At 48.5% G+C, this 23,611-nt stretch overlaps 11 protein-coding genes across 11 annotated transcripts; 4 read left to right on the forward strand and 7 right to left on the reverse strand.

The window, feature by feature from the left end:
• Positions 1-2,433: 2,433 nt before the first annotated feature.
• N7489_004194 (uncharacterized protein) lies at positions 2,434-4,770 on the forward strand (the record flags this gene model as incomplete). The annotated part of the gene is made up of 3 exons (XM_056709946.1): positions 2,434-2,654; positions 2,718-3,780; positions 3,859-4,770. 3 exons carry the CDS (start codon positions 2,434-2,436, stop codon positions 4,768-4,770), a joined length of 2,196 nt encoding a protein of 731 aa, XP_056568367.1.
• Positions 4,771-5,245: 475 nt separating this feature from the next.
• On the reverse strand, positions 5,246-7,075 carry N7489_004195 (uncharacterized protein; the record flags this gene model as incomplete). The annotated part of the gene is made up of 4 exons (XM_056709947.1): positions 5,246-5,710; positions 5,781-6,454; positions 6,509-6,778; positions 6,835-7,075. The coding sequence occupies 4 exons, from the start codon at positions 7,073-7,075 to the stop codon at positions 5,246-5,248; spliced, it is 1,650 nt and encodes a 549-aa protein (XP_056568368.1).
• Positions 7,076-8,032: 957 nt separating this feature from the next.
• Positions 8,033-10,830, reverse strand: N7489_004196 (glycoside hydrolase family 2 protein; the record flags this gene model as incomplete). Its single annotated transcript, XM_056709948.1, has 5 exons — positions 8,033-8,815; positions 8,876-9,111; positions 9,187-9,617; positions 9,672-10,628; positions 10,700-10,830. 5 exons carry the CDS (start codon positions 10,828-10,830, stop codon positions 8,033-8,035), a joined length of 2,538 nt encoding a protein of 845 aa, XP_056568369.1.
• A 2,043-nt stretch (positions 10,831-12,873) lies between these two features.
• On the reverse strand, positions 12,874-13,868 carry N7489_004197 (RTA1 domain-containing protein; the record flags this gene model as incomplete). Its single annotated transcript, XM_056709949.1, has 3 exons — positions 12,874-13,109; positions 13,170-13,549; positions 13,609-13,868. The coding sequence occupies 3 exons, from the start codon at positions 13,866-13,868 to the stop codon at positions 12,874-12,876; spliced, it is 876 nt and encodes a 291-aa protein (XP_056568370.1).
• A 451-nt stretch (positions 13,869-14,319) lies between these two features.
• N7489_004198 (Zn(II)2Cys6 transcription factor domain-containing protein) lies at positions 14,320-16,499 on the forward strand (the record flags this gene model as incomplete). Its single annotated transcript, XM_056709950.1, has 5 exons — positions 14,320-14,414; positions 14,482-14,553; positions 14,621-15,055; positions 15,391-15,650; positions 15,796-16,499. 5 exons carry the CDS (start codon positions 14,320-14,322, stop codon positions 16,497-16,499), a joined length of 1,566 nt encoding a protein of 521 aa, XP_056568371.1.
• Positions 16,500-16,670: 171 nt separating this feature from the next.
• N7489_004199 (uncharacterized protein) lies at positions 16,671-16,916 on the reverse strand (the record flags this gene model as incomplete). The annotated part of the gene is made up of 2 exons (XM_056709951.1): positions 16,671-16,833; positions 16,885-16,916. 2 exons carry the CDS (start codon positions 16,914-16,916, stop codon positions 16,671-16,673), a joined length of 195 nt encoding a protein of 64 aa, XP_056568372.1.
• A 401-nt stretch (positions 16,917-17,317) lies between these two features.
• N7489_004200 (uncharacterized protein) lies at positions 17,318-18,001 on the reverse strand (the record flags this gene model as incomplete). The annotated part of the gene is made up of 2 exons (XM_056709952.1): positions 17,318-17,541; positions 17,608-18,001. The coding sequence occupies 2 exons, from the start codon at positions 17,999-18,001 to the stop codon at positions 17,318-17,320; spliced, it is 618 nt and encodes a 205-aa protein (XP_056568373.1).
• Positions 18,002-18,162: 161 nt separating this feature from the next.
• N7489_004201 (uncharacterized protein) lies at positions 18,163-18,441 on the forward strand (the record flags this gene model as incomplete). Its single annotated transcript, XM_056709953.1, has 1 exon — positions 18,163-18,441. One exon carries the CDS (start codon positions 18,163-18,165, stop codon positions 18,439-18,441), a length of 279 nt encoding a protein of 92 aa, XP_056568374.1.
• A 180-nt stretch (positions 18,442-18,621) lies between these two features.
• On the reverse strand, positions 18,622-19,883 carry N7489_004202 (uncharacterized protein; the record flags this gene model as incomplete). Its single annotated transcript, XM_056709954.1, has 4 exons — positions 18,622-19,018; positions 19,094-19,236; positions 19,316-19,540; positions 19,617-19,883. 4 exons carry the CDS (start codon positions 19,881-19,883, stop codon positions 18,622-18,624), a joined length of 1,032 nt encoding a protein of 343 aa, XP_056568375.1.
• A 494-nt stretch (positions 19,884-20,377) lies between these two features.
• Positions 20,378-20,654, reverse strand: N7489_004203 (uncharacterized protein; the record flags this gene model as incomplete). The annotated part of the gene is made up of 2 exons (XM_056709955.1): positions 20,378-20,483; positions 20,533-20,654. 2 exons carry the CDS (start codon positions 20,652-20,654, stop codon positions 20,378-20,380), a joined length of 228 nt encoding a protein of 75 aa, XP_056568376.1.
• Positions 20,655-20,808: 154 nt separating this feature from the next.
• On the forward strand, positions 20,809-22,800 carry N7489_004204 (uncharacterized protein; the record flags this gene model as incomplete). The annotated part of the gene is made up of 8 exons (XM_056709956.1): positions 20,809-20,919; positions 20,976-21,046; positions 21,102-21,125; positions 21,181-21,270; positions 21,328-21,410; positions 21,473-21,870; positions 21,932-22,264; positions 22,318-22,800. The coding sequence occupies 8 exons, from the start codon at positions 20,809-20,811 to the stop codon at positions 22,798-22,800; spliced, it is 1,593 nt and encodes a 530-aa protein (XP_056568377.1).
• Between the last annotated feature and the right edge of the window lie 811 nt (positions 22,801-23,611).

Consider the following 23,611-nt stretch of genomic DNA (forward strand, 5'->3'; position numbering starts at 1 on the left):
TTTCAACTTGGAGCTATCTCTGCTGTCTACCACCCATTGCGTTATACCCAGCGCGTTACATTCTGTAGAGTACAGCCGGCTAGTCATTGAAAGTAGTCTAAGATACGAACATTCAATTGGCAGATCACCTCCCTGTCCTTCGATGACTTGTTCAAGAAGGTTTAGGTTCGTCAGTTGTCGGGCATTCTAGGCCCAGCCTGGTGAACCTTCTCTCTGCCGGAATTCTCCTCTTCCTCACAATCCTCTCGCGGACCGATGACGATGATGGCAACAACCCCGTAGAAGAAACTGCTGAAGAAGATGACGTACACCAGGTGAAACAAATCCTACTTGAACAAGTCATCGAAGGACAGGCAGGTGATCTGCCAATTGAGTCTTCTTTTGGCAGAAGCCAAGGTTCAGATTCTGTATGCCTGAGATCTGCATGGCCTTCGAGCCTGAAAATGGCCACTATCAATGGGAATTAACTGGGATTTTAACACATTCAAGGTACCAATACATATATATTCTCTAGAGCTATCTCAGCTTATTTACCTGCATAAGTAGCTAAAATACCGCAGCGCCAAGGTAAGACGCCAGAATCAACCTGGAAATGACCACAAAGAAACAACATCGAATGTCACGACACAAGTTCCATATGCTACAACTGGTCTCATTCTTTTTAATATTCAGTCCCGATCTAGTCTAATATGTTGAGTATTGCCTGCTACCTGGAATTCGCGACTTGATTATACCGAGACATGCTAATGCTCAAGTTCGAATATGACCAGGCTGCATGGGAAAATCCACCCTTGGTATCTGAGACATAGCGTTTGTCGAATCAATAGTGTCTTTCAAGGTTCAGCCTATTCCAGTGGTCGTATAATGCATAAAAAGATGAGCTCAGATGGTGTCTGGTGATTTTTATCTCAGTCTTCCTGCTGTTTCATTCCACAAGGATGCTCGGCCCACAACGGCCCCTGCTTTACTTTGAATTACGTCGGCTGCGAAGGTTGCGGTTTGCCAACAGATCTTGGGCTAAGAGCTGGGCATGCTCACGTTGAGTTCTAGTGGCCCATTGGAGGCGTTCGGATTGTCTCATGAAAATGTAAATCCGCTTACAGTTCTCCCATGCTTCACAGGATGAGATCGGATATAAATACTGTGATGGTAGAGTGGGAATCACCAAAGCTGCTATCTCATCGACTGGTATGTCGATGACAGACGATAAACAAACCAACTTATATTGTCAGAGATACCATGTCCCCGCAGTTTTCTTTCTGGGCGTGGGTTCAAGGTGCAAGGTCAAGTAAGGCACATGGAACACAGCCCCAGATTCGAAAATATCCATACATGCTGTGGAGGCGGGGAAGCCCGGATTCCCAGACTCATGATTGGTCTTCGCCCCTATTTCCTGGGGACGGCATTGTCGGTGGGACCCTACCTGGGTACCTTCTGCATGTCCTAGTGCAACTTTCAAGGTTAACCACCTGGACAGGGATCTTTCCAAGACAAACTGCTTTGGGGCAAGTGGGGTCGCACTATGTACCCCACATACGCTGGATAGATCCGGGGTGTGCTTTGTCCCCAGTATGACATACTTGCAGATCTGGGGTGAGGTCAATCAAGGAAACTGCAGATTGATAACTGGAGACACTGGTCTCCATTATAAGGAGCTTTGTGTCACATCACTGGGGGAACTCTCCTCCTTCCATATCTTCCCAGGCCAAGCTCTTGCCACGTCGAGGACGCAATCAGGGAAGTGAAGATACTTATTGAGCACGAGATCTCGCTTATTGTAAGGTTGTCGATGGACCCAATCATACGATGTACATACGAAGTATACCAAGTTGGAGGAATGCCAGTGTCCGCCTCTTTGTTTCCTAAATAGGTTTAGTCTCCGCCTCGTCCAAACGAAAGGACGGGGAATGCTCGGCGTTATCCTCCGTACTCGTCGACCCTCGGGAGAGATCCACCAACGTGAAATTCAAAATTTACTCGAAAATCACTTAAGCTGGAACTAGCTCGACCCTCGACCCACCTCCTAACGGATTTACGCGTGTTCATATGCATCCGCGGTTGACATCAATGGTAAAAGTGGATTGGGGCCAGAGGCCAGGATATTCATTGGAGGATAACTACTCCGTATGTTGTAGGTTGAAACAACTGTTTCTCATAGGAAGTATATTTTGAATGGACATTCGTATCAAAGCATCGCCTTCTTAGGGTCACCGGGCAGAAATGGAAAGTTTCCCCTGATGGATGCATCGGGTCTCCCCGCATTCGCAGTCGGGAGTTAGAACGGTCCGATGCATACGCAAAATCATACAACAGACTAGGGTAGCCCTCCAATCCCCACACTTGATCTTTTTCCATCTCACCTTTGTTCATATGGCGCATCGAATTTTTACCCCACATCTGATTGTCCTTCTTTTCTCAATATCCCTCTGAGTCATGTTTATCGCGTTCAAAGCTCAGAACGAGGAGGGATTGCGGAACCCAAAACATAAAAGGCGAAGTGAACGACTCAGTCGACGGGGGTCTACACCGCGTGCCTGCACTTCATGTCGTCGTCGCAAAATCAAATGCGACGGCGAGAAGCCCTGTGAAGCATGTCGATGGTACAAGAAGCCTGAGCTGTGTGCCTATACAGAACCGCGATCCTCGCAGCAAAGGTAAAGAGGAAAACTGGTAACACCCAGGCTCTAGCGACGAGAACGAAAAACTGATCAGACTAGCCAGCCGGAGAAACTGTCAATACCTTCACCCGACTACAAAAGCACACTTGAACGCCTTTTTCCGGACAATGCCCCCGAGAACATCGCCCATTTCCCACGCGATAAATTGTTAGAGTTGGTGACCGCAGGCGGAACCCCATATTCTCACCATCAGGACTCGTCGATCGCGGCCGGGTCTCTAGACACTCATAACTCTACATTGTCGGGAGAGATGCCCGGCCTTGAATCACTGCATACAATACCCGGAGAGCAGCTCGATGAAAATCAATGTGCTAGTGCTTCGGAATCGGTAGGACATATCTCAGACGACGTCAACGCATTATCGCTATCAGCTCGGCACCCGACTTCCTACCTAGGTGTTTCGTCTATCCAGGCTGCACTGAAGGTTATTGCGTGGCTCCACCCAGCAGTTAACACATACTTCGCCCAATCCTTGTCGAAAGATCAATGTTCGCAGCCACCTAATGCGTTGCCCGCGTCGCGAGCTGCACCCCAGCCTGACCCCCCACCCACGGAGACTCAAATGCTAGACGCGTACTTTGTCAACTTCCAGCCATTTGCACCACTCATAGACGAAGAAGCCTTTCGCACTACTTACTTACTTGGCCGTCGGAAGGATGATCGATGGCTTGCACTTCTCAACATGGTTCTCGCACTGGGAAATATTACAGCAGCAGGTGCAGATAACAATAACCACCGAGTGTATTTTGAGCGTTCAATGGATCACTTGAATCTACGTTCTCTAGGGAATCCTAGCCTTGAAGTGGTTCAGGCCCTAGGACTTATGGGTGGGTGGTACTGTCACTATACCAGCCAACCGAATCTCGCATACTCCCTTATGGGCGCGTCTCTGCGGATGGCGGTTACGTTAGGTCTGCAGCGCGAACCTTCCGATATTCATTCGATGCTTGACCCTAAGAAGTCCGGGATCCAGGAATTCAAACGTCGCGTCTGGTGGTCCCTTTGCTGTTTGGAGACCTGGGGCCACGAAACGCTCGGCCGGCCAAGTATGGATTACTTTGGCCCGAGTATCACAGTTAATTTGCCTAGCCGGCTTGACAAGGTGCACATCCCTAACCCGCTTTTTCCCTGGTGAAAGACCCAGGATTCCAGGATCCAATTCTAAATTGACTCTTGGCAGGAATCATATTTCGAGGTCCTCCCCTTGACAGAAAATGTCCAATTTGTCAAAATCGCCTTAAAAATCCAAGAATCGCTAGCTGCGCTACCAACCCTATCCCACGCGGAGATGTTCGATCTAGACGCGCAGCTTGTCCGGTGGTGGAATGACCTACCGCCGGTCCTTAAGGATTACGAACCCTGTCCCGAATCACTGTACGCAGTGCGAACCGTGATGCGTTGGCGATTCTACAATCATCGCATGTTACTTTACCGCCCGACTCTACTGAACTACGCGATGCGACGAATACCCTTTATGGCCATTCGGGTCGAAGAACGCACCGCCATTCAGAAATGCCAGGAAATCGCCGCGATTTCCATCCAAGACATCTTCTCGACAACCAAATTGAACCAAATGGTCGGCTGGAACGCTGTTTGGATGTTATTCCAGGCCACCATGGTTCCGCTGATTTGCCTGTCGGCTGGCGTCGCAGATCACGATTCCGCTGCTTCATTCGAAGCTTGTAAGACGCAGGTTGAAACGGCTATGTTGACACTCGGTCGCATGAAGCCATACGGACACACGGCAGGACGCTCCCTTGAAGTTATCTCGGGCATTCTCGAGTCGAACCTTCGTGGGCCCATGGCGGCGCCGGTTGATGCAAATGGAGATAGCCTCGACCCCCAAAATCCGCAGAATCCTTCAAACCCGCAGAATTTTCCCCCTCCCAATGCTTTCAACAATGGTCAGCAGATCTCTCGTGATCGTGTTGCGGATTGGACTGCTACTTCCTTTGAAACGCTTTCGTCTCAGTACATGTGGGAGTATCTGAGCTGGGACCATAGCAATCTCTGGCCTGAGGTTTTTGACCTCAATACTCAGAATGATAATGTGGCAATGTCTTTCCTGAACTCACCGGGAGGAAATAGGTGAGATTGTGTTGCATTGTCTAATGTATATAATTTATATTTCGCAAATAATACATACGTGTGCGCGATTCTGGTTGATTAGACTAGACTAAGTCAATATTTGCATCTACCAACTCCTCCCTGGGGCATTCTGGGTCAATAAACGGATGGGCCGCGTTGAATTGCATAGTGGGAGGCAACCCCAAATAGGAATTTGCCAAGCTATATAGGATCTAGGAGTGATAGAACGCTGTGATATCAACAATTGAATTCACAAGAAAAAGACGGTTTATTCATCGCAGGTTCTCTTCTAGAATATCCTTCATTTTTGAATATGTGGCTTAAGCAGCTCCTGTACTCAGACAAGTATAAGAGAAAAGGTATGAACACAGCTGGTATAAACCTCGATGAACAAAACACCGAGCAATCTCATAACACGACTAGGGCAGAATATGTACTCATGGCAATGAAAAAGCACACCATGCACCGACCGAAATAACCTATGCGCTCTTAACCTCCACCACTTGGTTCTCATTTTCAGAAACCAAGACCTGTCGTGCTTCAGTGCTCTTCTTCCGGGGGTTGGGAGCCTCAAAGATCTCTGTAAGTTCTTCAAGAGTCCGGTTATTTGTTTCAACAGCGAAGAAGTAGATGAACACTCCCTGGACAATGTTCCAGCCGGCCAAAATGATATATGTATGCCAGCCAATGACGGCGATGGCATTTCCGACACCGAACTGATTCACCAGCAAGGCAATATTGGTGAAGACGGAGTACATGGCCATACCCTTGGCGCGAGTTTCATATGAAAGACATTCAACGGCGTACATGGCTTGCAAAGGAGTCCAGGCAAAGCTGAAACAAGCGCCAATCAAGAAAATGAATACGATAGAAGCAGTGGCCGCTCCTGGATCCTCTGACTTCGCGAACACCCCGGTTGTGGCCGAAAAACACGCAAAGCAGATCTTCATATCCAGAATGGTTAGCGTCGAACATTGCTTAAATGGGAAAGAAACACGCGGGACATGTACATACACAGCAAGCAACAGAGGCGCCCATCATCATAGGTCTGCGTTGAATTTTCGGGCCCAGATAACTTCCCAGATAGGCGAGACCAGCGGAAAGAACCGTGTTTCCAAGATTGACGTTCAGCACTTGCGCTGTATCAGTCATACCGGCTGACGCCAAAAGCCCGCCGATGTAGTAGGTTGTGACACCAGCCTGTGCCCACTGACTCATGAAAGATGCAATACCCACACACATGAGGCGCCATCTCGCGGCCTTTGTGCCAATGAGGGATCGGAAGTCAAATGCATTCTTATCCGCGCCTTCAAGGTTGATCGCCTCTTCATATTCTCGGACCTGCAGATGGACATAGGCATTATCCCGAGAGCCCTCGCCGTGGTACCTGGTGATAACATCCCAGGCTTTCTCGCGGTGCCCATGGCTGTAGAGCCATCGGGGTGACTCAGGGATAAACCACACAGTCAATACTACTAGGCTGGACGAGATCAACTGACACCAGATGGGGATGCGCCACGCGAGAGAACTTTGGTATTTCAGACATCCTCGACAGGCACCAGCAGCGGCAATAGCGCCTACAAAGTACTGGCAATTGTATAGACCGGTTAGGATGTCACGGTAGGCGGGGTGACTCATCTCGACGACGTAGGCGGGTGCGGCAGCGGAGGCCAAGGAGTATCCCCAGCCTGGGATATTGTGTTAGCAGAGTCCTCCGGGATCGGCAACGGCCAGATACGTACCGAGGAAGAATCGACTGGCGAGCAATTGATCCATTTTGTTGGCGGTACCACCAAGAATAGTACCGACGATGACGCCGACGGATCCAAGGAACATGCCAGATCGACGACCCCAAGTATCGAGGATAATTCCGACAAATGGCAGTGCGGAGACACCTCCAATCGTATACATCCCCTGAATCAAGGAGGCTTTGGCACCGACCAAGCCAGAGCCGAACGTGTTACGAAACTGCTCGATGGGAAGAAGGGCGCCCATGAGCGAGCCGTCAAAGCCTGAACCAGTTAGTGATGGGATTTTGATTAGCTACCAAGCTGTCTCTGTCTCGTACCGTTTAAGGCTGAGCAAAGATATGCCACAGTCATGAATAAATATAGCTTCCTCATTTGAGCGCTCCATGGATTCGGGGGATCGGTGCGCCTGGCAATGTCGAGAGCCACTGAACCCTGAACCGTCTCTACCTTGATGCCCTCCTTGACGCCCTCGTTGAGGCCCTCCTTATGCTCCTGATGCATGGCGTCGCTGGCACCTTCTTTCTCGACTAGCTGTACTGGCTGTGTATTGTCTGCCATGATAGTGGGAAAGTCGTGTTCTCCACGCGGATGTAATCCACAAAATAATGACTCAATGCATTGGGGACGAGGTGGTTGATATTTATGTCGGAAGTTGCTTTTCTCCCGTGCTTCGTAGGTGGAAATAGTACGTTGAAAATGTCTCAGATGTCCTTAGCTGAAACGGACCCTGGGTAGATTCCCTGGACTGTATTTGTCCAATCATGAAAGAGTCTTCGGCTCCTCGGTGGGGATGGAAACTGTCCCGAACGGACCATCCAGGCCGATCGCTACCTAAAAAACCGGGGAAGCTGGAGGATAACTGGAGGGTGACTGGCCCGTAACTGGCCGGCAACTCGCTCGCCGAAAAGGGTTCGGCTCTTCTCCGCCTACTCCTCGCCCAAAAGGGTAATCCTCCGCCTGTTCAACCCCGGATTTTGACCTCCGGACTTTCGGCTCCAACATTATGGCTCTCCACTCAATGTGTGGGTGTAAACTAGGTCATTCCCATGTGACTACCCTTTAAGTCCCTTTACTTCTATAATGTAAGGATGAACGCTGTAGGCTATCCTAAATGGTCGATATTCGTTTAATTTCGCCTAAGCATTGACTGTATTTGTATTATAAGCGGAAGGGGAAAGAATTGCGCTAGGCTAGGAATACAGAGGGAGAGATACCCTAAAGCAGAGATCCTTTCGGCCCCGGGGTTGTCACCTCAACAAGCATTTAAATTAATGGGAAAAAAATGGAGTCACAATCAGATCAATGACCTATCAAAACAACCAGAAGATGTAGACTAAGTCTGCACGAAAAGTACGATGCGACCTTACAGGCCATTTCTCTCCGAGTAGGTATGATTTTCTCCACCAGTGAGATAACCTTACAAGCCTACAACTATTCTATTTCCGGATTGTCGCCTTGTCACAACTAGAAACTCCGATTGCATCATGTCCCTAGCTCTAGAATAACGGAGAGAGACTATTGACCGAGGTAACGATAGCCCAACGGTGGGTCACTGTCGCTTAGGCCCGTAATCCCCACTATCTGCTCATCTCCCGGGACAAGATCGATAGCACTGTCGCTGATCCGCACATTCTCCCGCTCCTCAAAGACAAGACATTTCACGGGCTTCCGTGAGCTGATTACCAGGAGCCGTTGTCCAGCTGAAGATCCTGGCTGCGTCTTCACTTCTAGTCCGCGGTCGGCAAAATCGAGATACTTCAACGGCTGTGGCCAGTCAACATCCCTAGCCACAATATGACCGTCGATCCAAAGCCGTGCGGCTAGAACATGTGGCTCGGGCTGGGTGACATGATCAATGATGCCACTTGTAATCTCGGAAGTACCATTCGCTGAAATAGTCACGTTCTCAAAGACAGCCGGGGCGCGCAGGTCCTTTCCAGTCTCCACGGACAAGAACCGTAGCTCGACAGTTCCACGTAGTACTTCCTGTTGCCTGCTGGCAACCCAAACCTCGTACTTGCTCTGTTTCGCGGGTTCTGCGTGCACCACACTCCAATCGTGATGGGCACGTTGTACGCCGATCGTAACCGGCTGCATCACGCGCTTAACCGTGTAATACGCAGGCTTTGGCTGCAAGAAGTAGTCCACAATGGCCCATGAGATCGTGGGCCAGCAGTCGTTCAACTGCCATAGGAGCGCTCCACCACATTTTCGGTCATCACCCCATTGGCGGCGCCACCCACGATATCCGAACATCATCGTCTCGGCCTGGACGACCTGTGTGAGGTAGACGTATGTCTAAGTAGAGTGTAAGTGTCTTCTTCCTTATATTTAAGTTGACAGGGAGAAATAACAGACCTCCAGATCAGTAGCCATACGTAAGTTTTCCACCAAATATGTCGCCAGTCGCCTCTCGTGGCCATCGGCCTTGTTATGGAAGTCCATGACCTGTGACTGTGGGTGCTTGTCTTTCTCGTTTTGCACAAAGTACTCGATTGTCGACATGTGCGGGAAGCCTACCATTCCGAATTCGCTGTTAAAGCGGCCACCCATAGCGTCAAAGACCTGATATTTCTCCTGCGTTCCATGCCACACTGTAGATCCGTCAGCCAGAAGATTCGACCAGGAATCCCATCGGGATTCCCTTTAGCGATCAGATGTTTACTGACCATTCCACTGATGGATGTCTCCCACGGTAGGATCGGTTGTGACTTTTCCATCTCCCCATGGGCTTCCAGGGTGGTAGAAAATACTCGGCGAGTACTCTGCTACCACTTCTGGTAGTATCTTTTCGTAAATGTAGCGCGCTGGGAAGTCATATTTCAGCCAACTTTCTGGGTCCTTATCTTCGTAGTTGTAAGTGAGGCCCGACATCTCCTGGAATTGATAATCCTCATTGTTGCCAACGTAGATCACAATTGAAGGACGATGTCTCAATCGGCGTATGTTATATGCTGCCTCCTGTCGTACAGAATTTAGTAGCTCAGGCCATACTGGATAGTTGCCGCAAGCGAACATGAAGTCTTGCCATACTAGCACGCCGAGCTCATCGCAAGTGTCATAGAAAGCATCATCTTCATAGATCCCGCCGCCCCATACTCTGTTTCAAATAATTATTAGACGTTCTCTGGAAGTGAGTCGAGTCCTAGCATACCTGGTCATCACCTGCCCACCTGCCACCATGAGCTCGATCCATTTCCGGTACCGCTCTGCGCTGATACTAGGGAGTAGACTGTCGGCAGGAATCCAGCAAGAACCTCCACAGAAAATGTCCACTCCGTTGATTCGGAAAAAGAATGATTTTCCATGTTTATCCGGCTGCTGAATGACCTCTGTGGATCGAATGCCGATTTTCTTGGAGACCTGGTGTAGCTCGTTTCCATTGCACGAGAGTGACACCGACACTTCATACAAGGTCTGAGAGCCGTAACCATATGGCCACCACAATTCTGGATTGCTGACCTCGAAAGTAGCTTGGGCACTTTTGTCGGCGCTAACGGGGATATCCTCGCTGGCGATTTCTTGTCCACGGAGAGTCAAATGGAAGCGAGCGACACAGCCTTCAGGATTGCCCACATCAATTGTAGCAGCTGCCGTAATACTCACCGTTTTGTGATCGGCAGCGAGGTGTGTCTGTGGCCATAGGTCTTCCACTCGTGCAGAGTAGACTTCCAGTCGCACCTCGCGCCAAATACCAGCTGTCATGATGACTGGACCCCAGTCCCAGCCCCAATGATATTGCGCCTTGCGCACGGCTAAGCGGCCCATATCTCCAAACATGCCGCACCATTTATGGCCCGGGTCTTTGTTGCGCATCTCGATTCCTTTGAGCAGGGCGCAATCGAATTCGATCTCTAGCACGCTCGTGCTGTTAGACGACCCCAGCGCCTCTGTGATGTCCACACGGTAGCCTAGGAACATATTGCTAGACTCGAGGATTGTCGCGCCGTTGAGCCTGACTGTGGCCAAAGTGTCCAGGCCGTCGAATACCAGCGCCACGGTCGCACCGTCCGGGACTTCTGGTCGTTGGAAAACGTGTCGATACACCCATGTCTTCTCGTTGACCCAGCGCGCCTTGAGTTCGTTCAAGCCTAGGTAAGGATCCTCAAGCCTGTATGATTAAGGAAGGTCAGTCAGTTGAATACCAACCTTGGAAGTTTACAAGGTGGTTGGGTCGCTAACTTTTTGTTTTCGATGAGATCCTGCTGCACTGTGGAAGGCACTGTCCGCACAGGCATCCATGCCCCCGGGGTCTCGTCATCCCGGTCCTTAAACGTCCAACCCGTAGACAGGGGTTGTTTGGAAAAAGCCATTTTCGTGGTTCAAATGGTGATCAAGTTACTCGCTGGTGTTCCACAGCACATTCGATCGGGATCAATTTCGGAGAGGATGAAATGGGTCAATTTATATCATACACTAGAAAGAAACTGGGTCCATCTATGTCCAGGTTGAACCATTTAGCTTGGAATCTGCAGAGAACAAGCCAAGCACATCTGAACAGGACGTAAGTATTGTTTCGACACAATATATTGGGAGGCAGACTACTACCCAAAAACGTCACGCTGGAACCTCGTTTGTTCCGTCAAATTGCCTATTTGGGCGGACAATGGGCGGAGGGTCCGATCGAAAGGAGTAGGACCGACGAACTCCGCCTTTGGATCTTTCACCTCTCTTCCCCAAAAACATTCTGTTCTCGTTCTCAACCGCAGTTCAGAATGATGCTCTTTCGCCCGAGTCGGCTGTATTTTCACCTTTAGGAGATTACTGACGTCACTAACATATGTCTGGAAAACTGGCAACTTTGAGCATCTTAGGCCTGGTCTCAACGACTCTTTCACACACTGTAAAGGGTTCCACTGTTGATGAGTCCTTTACCAAGGTGGTTGGGGAAAGCCCGGTATGGCGCTTTACAAACACCTTCGAGTGTTTTGTCGAATGCAATATTGGCCCGTGGGTGAGTGCGGTTGGTAGACTGTACATTCGCTTCCCGACATGCCCTCTGGGGTCTAAGGAACGTCATTTTCACAATCGCAACATGCAACAAGACTCATGCTCAACCTTATCTATCAAGTCCTCCCCATCTAGTTTCCATTGGGTCACCATCGGAGTCTTCACCCAAGTCAATATTCCACGGATGCAATTCATTGACAGCCTTCAACTACATACACGACAGTGTTAACGAATGCGATACCTGGAGATAATCAAAAGAGGCCTGGACGCTTCCCCTGGCAGCGCCTTGCACGTGAATATCCCCGCAAAACCCAAGTTGCTTATCGGCTAGCATTGAGTAGGAATATGCACAACTGCTTTCAAAAATACCCGGGTTACACGCAGTGTGTTCCAGACAACGAATCATGAGATAGTCCAAAAAGAAACAAAAAAGAAAACAAAACATACAACAGTGAGGATTCGCTGGTGGTCACCCACCCAACTACTAACTCACCGGCGTGTGGCTTAAGTACGGCTGAGCGGACGGGAAGCCCTGTTTTCCACACCCTATGGTCGTATGTGGTAGTCCTCACGTAGGATAGAATAATAGAATGCAACAAAGAGAGAAAGATTGGAAATAAAAATAATTTCGAATATTACTGTACCAATTCTCACTTAGTCTTAGATATAGTGTCTTGTAAGAATGTCATCATTTGCCCTAATACATTCGAGCACTGGAAACATTTAGTCTGATACCACTCGGCAATAGCTATCTAGTTCAATATATCCTGTTGATAAAGTTGAATGGTGATTTGCGCTTCCTAGATAGTTGAATTTCGGTCTTTTGATTTCGGCTTCCACTGATACTACAGCCTCCTCGAAGCGAGATACTTTGGCTTCGGCCGCCCTAAGTTTCTCCACGAGATCGAGGTTTTCAACTTGTACACGAGCCAAAATTCCATGGTCCGTTTTGAGGTGGTGGTTGCAGAATACAAACAAGAATATCAGCAGGGGTGCTCTGCCTAGTGCTGGTGATGTTCTTTGTGCCTATTAAGAGATTATCGGGAATGATCTTGTCCCGTGTTTTTATGTCTGTGTTGAATAGGAAACATGGCTTTGTCCACGGTTGACGTTACCTTACGGCGATATTTAACTTTGAGCTGATCTAGGAATCCTCTAAGAAAAGTGCCTATCTTTGAAAGCAGATATCAAATGATACAAGTGCGTCATATACTTATCTATAAGCCAGATAATCTAAATCTAAATCCCATCAGTCACTGCTGTACAGAGCCTTAAAATAGCTCCTCCATGGTTTCAGTTGATATCCAATAAACATTCTCGTGCGCATCATGATTCAACTTAGCGGCTTAAAAGCCGCCAAACCCACAGGCTCATAACCAGCTTTGATCCGCCATTCTTCTTGTGGTTTATCTATCCTCCATTTCCATGTCTTGTGAAATTGCCTGAGGCGTTCTCCAATTTTTACCCACAAGCAGAGCTGGATGTAGACCAGTCAAGCAAATACACGCAATTGCAACCATAGCGCCTTCGAGGATCATCAGGGCTATCTCGTCGTTGGCCAATCTACTGTCAAATCCACCCTGGAGCTCGGCCACTCGGAATGAAGATCGAATCAATATAGTTAGAATGGCAGATGTCAAACCTGATAATCAAACTCGAGTCAGTGGAATGCCCATAGAAAAGATCGAGGTGATACACATACCAAGCAAAAATGATCTCCTCATCCAGCTTGCCGGGCGTTTCAGAGTAGGGGAATGCAGGCGTCTTCCTCGTAAAACCCGGACTCCATACTCAATCGCTAGAACAGAGAACACTACCAGCGATGCAACTTGAAAGACAAGTCCAGCGATCATGATGTTGACACCAGTATCGTGAAGTGACTGTTCATCGGCAATTGAAGTGATGGCTCCACCGGCCGCTTGCAAGATCAGGGAAATCAAATCGCAAGTCACAAACAAGTAGGTGTAGGTTCTTGGTTTCAAGCGCGAGAACTCTTCGCCGTAAACTGTAATAATACGACCGAGGCATAGATAGATTCCAGCTGTGAAGAATGCCGGGGCAATGGTGAGACATATCAAGTACCTAATGTATCACGCCTCGGTCAGCATATATTCAATTATGTGGTTGGCTCTGTAACTTACATCAAGAAATCATCGAAGCTGAATGGGTTATCATGTAAGAGAATTCGGCCCAAATATCCTATGATCTCCAATATAAGGCCCGCGACCATTGGCACCATGAAACTCCAAGATCGATATACGATACCCGTACCGATCTGTCCAATGAGTAAGATGGCGAAAAGAGCGAGATAAAAGATGTTTCCAGCCATGTTAGGCTGATACTGGATGTAAGCATCACTTAACGGACATGTTTGCAAAGTGCAATCATCCGTATTGGACATGATCACGTATAGTAAAGAACCTTGGAAGATTAAGTGGGCTAAAATGAAGTTTGAAGACAATGAGTGCTGCGATTGAATTGATATTAGCAAGTCCTGATAGATTCGTCGCTATTTATGTGCAGACCCAAAGATGTTTGACGCTGCCTATCCACAATCAATAATCATTATGAGGCTGTGCGGGTATTTTTTAAAACTTCAACTTGAGGCAATCTCACTCACAGATCCTTCGAGTTTATAGTCAAACCAATAATCAACGCTGCCATGAAGATTGATACGATATAGTGGATCCCAAGTTAAGCCGTTGCCTGTCGGTCACCGATGCCAAGACTTTTGCACTTCGACCGTGTCCTTGTCCGTGTCCGTGTCCTTGTCCTTATCCTCTTCAACTCGCCCATTTCCTTGTCCTGATGTACCTTTCACCAGAATAGACTGACTATACTCAATTTGGAACATGGCATCTACGTCGGGACACATCAAAACGTGTCAAAACTGTGCTCGTGGCAAAATCCGATGTATCCGAACTTCGGATTCCTCTATCTGTGATCGGTAAGTAGTGAAACTCGATCATCATTTTTATACTCAACTATAACCATATTCTAATATAAGGTATTAGATGTCGCCGCCTTGATAAAGAGTGCTATTTTCGGGCCGCTCGACCTCGTTACAATCCCGCTAAGAAGGGGACGTAAGGCTCCCAAATTCCATCTGATTCGTGACAGTGAATATAAGCTGACGGAAGCTTAAAAATTCAGACGAGTCGAGGCTCTCGAAGCCAAAGTGGATCAGCTCTTAGCGCGAGTCGTTAATAGCCAGCACACTAAACACCAGCCTGATGTTCCTTTAGCCCTGTCTGACCCGGAACTTCATTCCATTCCAGATAAACCCCGAGATGTTATTGATCGCGGGATTGTGAGATTTGATGATGCCGTCACTCTTCTTGAATCTTTTCGGGAAACCTTGATGCCATGTTTTCCATTTATCTTTATTGCACCGGAAGTGACGCTTGCTCAGCTGCGAGCGGAGAGACCGCTTCTCTTGCTGGCTATCCTCAAGGTCTCATCATACAAAAATGCAGCCACTCAGCAGATATTGGAAGAAACATTCCAAACAGCAGTTGCTGATCAGATGATCTTCGCCCATAATCCATCCATGGACGTATTGCTGGGACTCCTTGTGGCTTTGGCATGGTGAGTCTAATTTAAAGTGGTTTTATTGAAGACGGCACTACTGACTCAAAGCCTCAATATCCCAGGTTGCAGCATCAGGCTGAGCATGAAAGATTTTCCAGCTACCTTCATCTTGCTTGGAGTATAGTTGGTGATTTGCGACTTGACCGGTTGTCGGAAACCCAATCATTCTATTCACGGATGGCTATGAGCAAGGTCTCTTCAGATCAAAACAGTAGTAGACATTCGGTGAACGAGAGAAGACGAGCTCTGATTGGATGTTACTTGCTATCCTCATGGTCAGTAACAATGCCCATATCTCCCTAATATTACTGACTGAGTATGGGTGTGTGCAGTCGCTCGACAATATTGCAAAAGGATCGCATGATGACTCGGATGTCATATGTTGAAAAGCATGCACTTGAATTACTATCAAATGCTGAGATTCCCAGTGATCGCTGCTTAATACAATTAGTAAAATTACAACAAATCTTTCAACGGATCGATGATGCTGTGGTCACTACTGCGAATCCAGTACGAGAGGTTGATATGCATGCATTCCAAACCGAAATCGATGAGTATAGAACGACCTTGCCGGCAACGTTTTCAGACAATTGTAAGTGACACCGCTTGTGAGTTTGATTGATTAGACTGGAACTAATACTAACTCAACGTCCACAACATAGCCCTACTACAATTTCACCTACACACTCTACAATTGTTTCTATGCCAGGCTTGCTTATTTGATAAACATGAAACAGCCAACTATTCGGCATCGTCCGCGCCTCGCGCCTATGTAGACTCAGGGCTCCCACCACATCTCCAAAGTGGCCACCAACCGTTAGACTTATCACCCTTTCAGGTTGAATTTCTCAATCGCGGCATGACTGAAGCAAAGAAATTCTTTGATTACGTTTTCACATTTGCTCCGGATACTTTTCGACTGATCAGCCATACGCAATGGCTGCAAACTGGCTTTAACTTGGTTCTAGGCTGCAAACTGGCCGTCACGGGGGCAAAATACGCCCCACGCAGTCCACATGTTCGTGACCTATGCTCGGCTTTGAATATGCCAGACGTTCTGCGTGCCGCGTTGCAACGGATCCAATGGCTCAGCAAGGACAGAGTGACTGTAGACGGGAAACAGCACTCCAAATACTTCTACGAGGCATGGTTGTGTCATATTCTTGTGTGGTTCGAGCAAAAGTATCACCTGGTGCCCTCTGAATATACGACCCAAATACCTACAGGACCGTCTACTTTGGCCAACAGCGCAACCTCGCAGGATGTCCCATTGACGGGTGAAAATTATGGCGCCACACAAGTAGCACAGGTAGAGGATACCGCCTTATGGCCGGACTTCCTCTGGAACATAAGCACGGATGACATACTCAATGGGTATATGGGGTTTCCGGATATGCCGTACCCCACATTACAGCCTGGATATGACGTGCCACTGCCATGAGAACAAAAGACATTGACACTATGCGAATGCATAACACCAAAAGAGATCAAACAAAGAAACCAAGAGCTTGTTCCCGCGGTGGCATCGCTGTAACTCAAATTGTTGCTGCTTACACCAATAATCCAAGCTCAACAGGAGCTGATTTGATTTGGTCCTCTTGGATCTCGCGAATCAACGCATTACTCGGTAGTCTTCCAGATCCAGATCCATGTATCCGCTGGATGCCCATTTCCATCCTGAGACAAGGAAGGAATGCCTATTGATACTCCTGACACTGAGGATTCTCAGCAGGTACTGCGTTGCGTCTTCCGCCTGTGCAAACTCTACCCAAACACTGGAAACATGCTTGAATGACTCATCCGACAGAATGTTTGTATTCACATACCTTGTGACTTGATCAGCAATTGTACTTCTCATGATGTTGACCCGACTACCATAGAAGAAAGCAGTTCTTCTCAATGAATGCATGATCCCGCGCATGGCCCATTTGCTCGCACAATATTGAGGGACCCGCGGACAGTCCAAAAAGGCTGCCCCTGATCCAATCAAAATCAAAGATGTATCTTCTTGCTCGGGTGAGTTTCGAGAAAGTGCGGGTCCACGGGTCCGAAGTATGATTACGTAATCTAACCAGGATCCTGCACTTCCTGAAAAATACAAGTCGAGTGCATTCGCTCGTGTTAGGATCTACAGTGTGGATGAGATCATTAAGGTACACACTATGTTGTACTGTGTGCAGTGTAAAAACTGTGAAGAGGAGAAAAGAAAGTAAGACTGTAAGAGTCTTCTAATACAGGGTCAGGAGACTATGGGACATCTCAACAGCTCGGAGCCGCCTTACGGCGAGCCATCGCAGCCACATCCGAACCGGGGGGATTGAAATCCACGAAGCCATGTTTCAAGTATAGTGATGCGCCCTCCTTGCTGGCATCCACGTAGGCCGCAACTCCATCCTTATCCGCCAGGTCGCAGCCCCACTGCACAAGCATAGAGCCAGCTCCGCGCCGTTGATAATCAGGATGAGTACCAAGTGTATCCAGGTCTTGTTTTGGTTTTCGAATGTCAGTAACAATCATTTCTTTGTTAATCAAGGGAGTCTCATTCGTACAGTAATGTTTCTCATCACCCATGACGCGTTTTCTCGCTTGCTCCAGTTCTGCAATGAAGTCCTCACATTCCTGGTAAGGCGAGTCCGCATGCCACTGCGGGAAGCGACGACCTCGCTCATCTGGCATGGCTAGGTCCCATTTTCCAAAGGCAACTAGTCGCGGTCGGCCTTGCTCGTCTTTTGACTCGGTGTCAACCACTCGCAGGTATCTGTGGTGGGGTTTTTGAATGTCTCCCAGGTGCCAATCCCGGTGCCATTGGTGCATGCCGGGGGTGTTTGGGAAGAGTTTCCCGATCACCGGCTGTGTGAAGGAAGCGAACCATACCTCGGTGATGGCTGGGATGTCTTCCGGTGTGGCTAGTTCTAGCACGAGAGAATTGGTTGCTGATCCCATGATGGAATTGGTCTGAACAAGCGTTCAATTGTCTACCGAAAGGGTATTTATTGACCAAGGCGCTCGCGCCAGGGCAGGCTGTTTAATACAATTTGATGGGAAATGGGTGGGGAATGTTTCCCGGCGAAATATGGCCCCGGGATGAGAATAAAACCCGCTTAATGGTCGCTGGTGACATGGGGATGGGTTTCAAGGGACGGGTCGGGCAGGGGCACATAAAACGCAAGAGAGAAGAGACGGGGGCCGATAAGAGAGTCGCAATGGGTGCCTGGATTTACAATTCCTCCAACGACAAGGATACATTGAAAAATGCCGCATATGCGAGAGGTCTGGCGGCTTGCAGGGATGAGGATTTTTGCTTTGGCCCCCGACAGCCCCATGTCTCATCATACGATGCGCTCAATCACGATTTTCCAATGGAACCAGGTCCCCAGGGCTGAGACCCTTGGAAAGGGCACTCCATTGACGGAGTAGGTATATCGGGAGAAATCGGTCCGTGGGATGGGAAAAGCTTCTTTAATCTTATTTCCAAGGCTTTGAGCATAGTATATCCACATCGCGTCCAGTATACACTTATAGCCTCTAGCTAAGGTGATCAGCGACTTGCAACTCATGATAGCCTAGTGGTGTGTTTGCAACTCCATTATGTGCGCCTGGCTTGACTGACTGTCGACCTCCCAATCCTGCGTGACCAGAATTCGATCTTGTCGCATAGACAGAGGGAAGGTCTCGTGGTTTTCGAATTTGTTCTTGCGATCGCGCGACTTGGACCGCCCTTGTGATTGCGAGCGCATCCTGTAACTCCAAGAAGTCGGGTCTTCCACGCCATAGAGCTTGAGCCCGTTCGATCGCATCCAAGACAGGAAGGGGCTCAGTTGTCCCCAACAGGCCGTCACAATACTGAGGCACTGCGTGATCACTTCGAAAATGGTGATTTCGCACATCTGAAATGTTGGATCGTTGCCTTTCGTGCTTTTCTTGAGGATGGCGATCTCGCCAATTATTGCGATCGTCACACTATCAAGAGAAGAGGATGAGTTTCGAGCTCGGGAACACGGGGAGAGAAGCACTCCGTAGAGCAAAGTCACTCACAAGACCCGAGGTAGGAAGATACCCGCGAAAACTAGACGGCGCCCCAGCGTCGTTTGGACGCTAGAAACCAGGACCATCGCCTGAGCGACAATCAAGAGGTCGGTAACGATGTTGGAGACAGCGATGAAGTAGCGCCATGTCAACTGCATACGCCCCGTTAAATCGCATTAGTATTGTTCGAACCGGGGCGTAGAAAGTGATGGAGACAAAAGAACAACTTACGAGGTTAAAGCAGTGACCGCTCTGGAAGTCCCAGGTACGGGGCAGAGAGCATTGGAACGCAGTCCCAAAGATGGTAACAAGTGCCCAGACATATACGATGGTCTCGACTCCACGGGCGAGCCATTTGTCTTTGGCGGATGGTGTAAGGCTCCGGATAAACACGACTAGGGATAATTTCGAGAATGTGAGGCTTAGGAGGTACAGAACAGACCCCGCAAAAAGATTCTGGGGATGAGCACATTAACCTTGATCTCAAAAAAAGGAACAAGTGGACCATCACAGCAAGGCGGAAGATACTTACTTTCATCACCTGTTGCATATCGGCGCGAGAGACATCTTTAAAATGCTTTCCATAACCAGACCCAACTGCCAGCGAAACAACAATGCTCTGACCGATGCCAAAAACTAGAGATGCAATGATCAGGAGATCGTCTGTAGTGAGTCTTTTGAACAGTCGAATTTTAGTTCCCAGTCGAGCAGAGACACTAAATATTATCGTGACTAGAAGGACCCAATTGGTGACATTGACCGCTGGGTCTTTCGTGTCATCTTTGAATCGTGTCCCCATGGAGCCAAATCTAAGTGAAGGAGATCGGTTACCTAGACAGAAAGAAAAAGGAAGACAAGGAAAGTATCAGAGAGTATAACCATGCTGACAGCACATGCCTGATGGTTTTTATTATATCGCTGTGTGATCGGGTAGAGCGCCTGTTCTACTTCCAGTGCCCAGGAAAGAGTGACCAGGATGCAAATCCCCTCTTAGCACCTATCAATATAAATATACAATGTATACGAATGTCTCTGAAGGGGTGTGATGGCTACTCCTGGGTTCCCAATGTTGTGTCACGCTTGCTCAATCCCTTACCATCTCGACCTCGATATGTGTTCTATACGTTTACCTGCTTTGTTATTTGATCGGTGCCTTTTTTTTTAGTCAATGTACAGAGTAAAAGCACCAGCACATGGCAATATTGAGAAGTTTTATCACGTTCACCCCTTTACTTGAAGGATTCACCCGGAGTTCTAGCCCCTCCGTCCGGCCCCCTCGCATTAGTTTAACCCTCAATTGCTTGTTATCCTATGACTAGCCTCCACCGATATAAGCCCCACATAGAATAGCTGTGGCGTAGTTCCAATTGGATATGGCGCATCTCTTGCGGGAGCCTTCCTGCATGTGATCGACATTGCCGCATAGTTAGCACATGCTGGGCCCTAACCTCTTTGGGGCGTCAGGTGGAGGGCAGACGCCTGAGATTAAATTGAAATCATACTCTGTACATATGAACGCATTAGCGCCATCCACACATGTACTTGCAATTCTGGTCGATGTAACATACATCCAGCCAAATTGGATACCCTTGCACCCGCATTCCGATATTTGGCCGTTGGGCTTTTTCCCTATTTTCGTACTTTTCACCCAGCGTCCTTCATATTTACTTTGAGGTTCATTTCCAATTTGTCTCCGTTCCATTCCCGCAGAAAAAGAAAAAGTCATGGTCGCCTATGAATTCAAGACCACTACCTCCGTCACCAGCAGGGGCGGGGGCCCGGTGGACCGTGATAATGCGCATCTCCAGCGGATGGGAAAGAGGCCAGTCCTTAAGGTATGCAATGCATTCTCCAAGGATAGAAACCTCTATTGACACTTCGATTCTGTCAGCGAAACTTCGGCATTCTGTCGATCCTCGGCTTCAGCTGTACTATTCTAGGTACTTGGGAAGGCCTGCTTGGGTGAGTTAGTCCAATTCCAAATTTTCACGGAGTTCCTCGCTAATCAGTCACCTAGTACTTTCACTGGCCCTCTCACAAAGTGTGTTTCCATATCCAAAACCTGCTGTCTTGCAACGTTCTCTAACAGATATCAGCGGCGGCTCCGGCGGTGCGATATATGCCTACATATTTGGGTGGGTTGGCTGTTTTGCCAACTTTATGGTCTTGTCGGAATTGGCCTCCATGTGTGACGTTCCTTCTCAGTTTACCTGAAGCTAGAGCCAGAACTAACTGTCAAATAGGGCACCTACCGCAGGAGGCCAATACCATTGGGCTGCCATGCTTGCCCCCGGTAGACTCCAGAAGTTCCTGAGTTTTATCACAGGTAAATTCCTGGCTCATTCACAGACAGAAACTATCCACTCTTGCTGACACTTGAACCTACAGGATGGTTTGCTGTTCTCGGCTGGCAGAGTGCATTCGCCGCTTGTGCCTTTCTGACGGGGAAGATGATCCAGGGTGCCGCGATCTTAGGAAACAACCTTTACAACGCCCTGCCTTGGGAAGGCACGTTGATTGTCTGGGGTTCGCTCAGTCTCGCATTGGCCGTGAATCTGGTCGGCGGCAACTTGCTGCCCCGCATTGAGGTGATCATTTTGGTTGTGCATATTCTTGGATTCTTTGGCATTATCATCCCCCTCGTCTATATGGCCGACCATAACACCAAGGAGCAGGTTTTTCTGTCTTTCCAGAATGGAGGAGGTTTTGCCACACAAGGACTATCCTGGTTCGTTGGTATGACCAGCTGCGCCTTTGCCTTCGCTGGAGGTGACGCCGCCGTCCATGTAAGTTTCCTTGGAGCTACGCTTTCCTCTATACGCTTCTAGCTAACAAATACTCATCTAGATGTCTGAAGAGGTCGCTAATGCCTCGACCGTTATCCCTAACGCCCTCATGATTAGTGTCGGAATCAATGGCTGCCTCGGCTTCGGCATGATAATTGTTATGATGTTTTGCACCGACTCTGACCTGGGTGGTAAGCTGGGGAAAATCACTGGGTACAACTTTATGGGTATCTTCATGGAAGCAACAGACTCAGTACCAGGATCATTGACCATGATCTCTATTGTGATCATTATATATGTCTGCTCCCTAATGGGTCTACTGGCTGCGGCATCCCGGCAGCTTTGGTCTTTCTCTCGAGATAGGGGAGTACCGGGATGGCGATTGTGGAGTCAGGTAAGCGCTTCTCCAGGAACCAGGTCATGCATGGTCTAACATTTGCTTTCAAGATTTCTTCCACAAGACAGTTGCCCATTTTCGCCATCCTTCTTACAGTGACCGTCGCTACATTGCTTTCCCTAATTAACATTGGCTCCAACACCGCGATGGAGGACATCGTCTCCATGGCAGTGGCGGGTATCTACCTCTCCTACCTCATGGTTTCTGTTTTGCTCTTTTACCGCCGCGTCCGTGGCGACATCTCCCGATATAATGACAACGAGGATGACATTGTCAACGTGCCTGGTGCGAAGCTTGTTTGGGGACCCTTCCATTGCCCCGGCATTGTTGGCACCGTGATAAACGGGTATGCAATTATCTACCTCACCATCGTCGTCTTTTTCAGTTTCTGGCCAAGTACAATGGACCCAACTGTGGAAACGATGAACTGGAGTGTTCTGGCAATTGGAGGCAGCAGTTTGCTCGCCGTTATATACTACGTTGTACACGCCCGGCACATCTACAAGGGTCCTGTTATGGAAGTATCGTTGTAGAGAATTCCCATATGGAACTATCCAGAAAAAGTTAATAGCTTGTCATTAGTCTTTAAGAAAGGGCATTGAGATCCTTTGCATTGATCCTTATAAATACATCGTGTAATTGTCGTGACTGCCCGTCTGTGAGGCCACCATTGATAAACAGCACCACCGTAGCATAGCTTTCTCCCTCTCCCTCTTCCTCTCTCCTTCTCAGCTGGTAACCTGATTGGCATGTGATACAGCCCCTCAACTGGACATGAATACACAAAGACAAAAGTTGGTCATGCTAATCGATCGAGCAAACACTCGTCCGCACCGCGCTATGCGTGGGGAGCGAACATTTCAACGAATATTGCTTCCCATTTCCTTTCCGCATACCCCGACACCTCTTATCTGACAGTCCTCCTGCCGATCAGTGTGTTGGCTCTACTTTACAAGACGCTCATGCTCAAGGTTTCGACACCGTCATGTTGAAAGACGGTTGTGGAACGGATAGTTCCCCATATGCAAAAGCAACCTACGAGTCCAGCTGCGCCTGATGCAGGGGGTTTCTTACTAGCGGCAGGCAGGGCCCTTGCGAAAGCAGCAGACCTCGATTCACAGCGCAAATTGACACAAGCATCTAGCAATGCTTTTTGGTCCACTTCTCTCAGGAATGCACGACTAGTTGCCAATTACGAATGGAGCTATGCGTTTTCTGTAATCTAAAGGAGTGTATTGGTGTGAGTATTTCACAACTAAGGTTCAAATAACACGGGTGGTAATACAATATCGTCCAAGCAGGTGGACGAAAATAGTAAGGGATGTGGCACGGCTGCGGAACACA

Source organism: Penicillium chrysogenum (assembly GCF_028827035.1).
Source record: "Penicillium chrysogenum strain IBT 35668 chromosome Unknown utg000002l_segment0_segment0, whole genome shotgun sequence".
NCBI lineage: Eukaryota > Fungi > Ascomycota > Eurotiomycetes > Eurotiales > Aspergillaceae > Penicillium > Penicillium chrysogenum.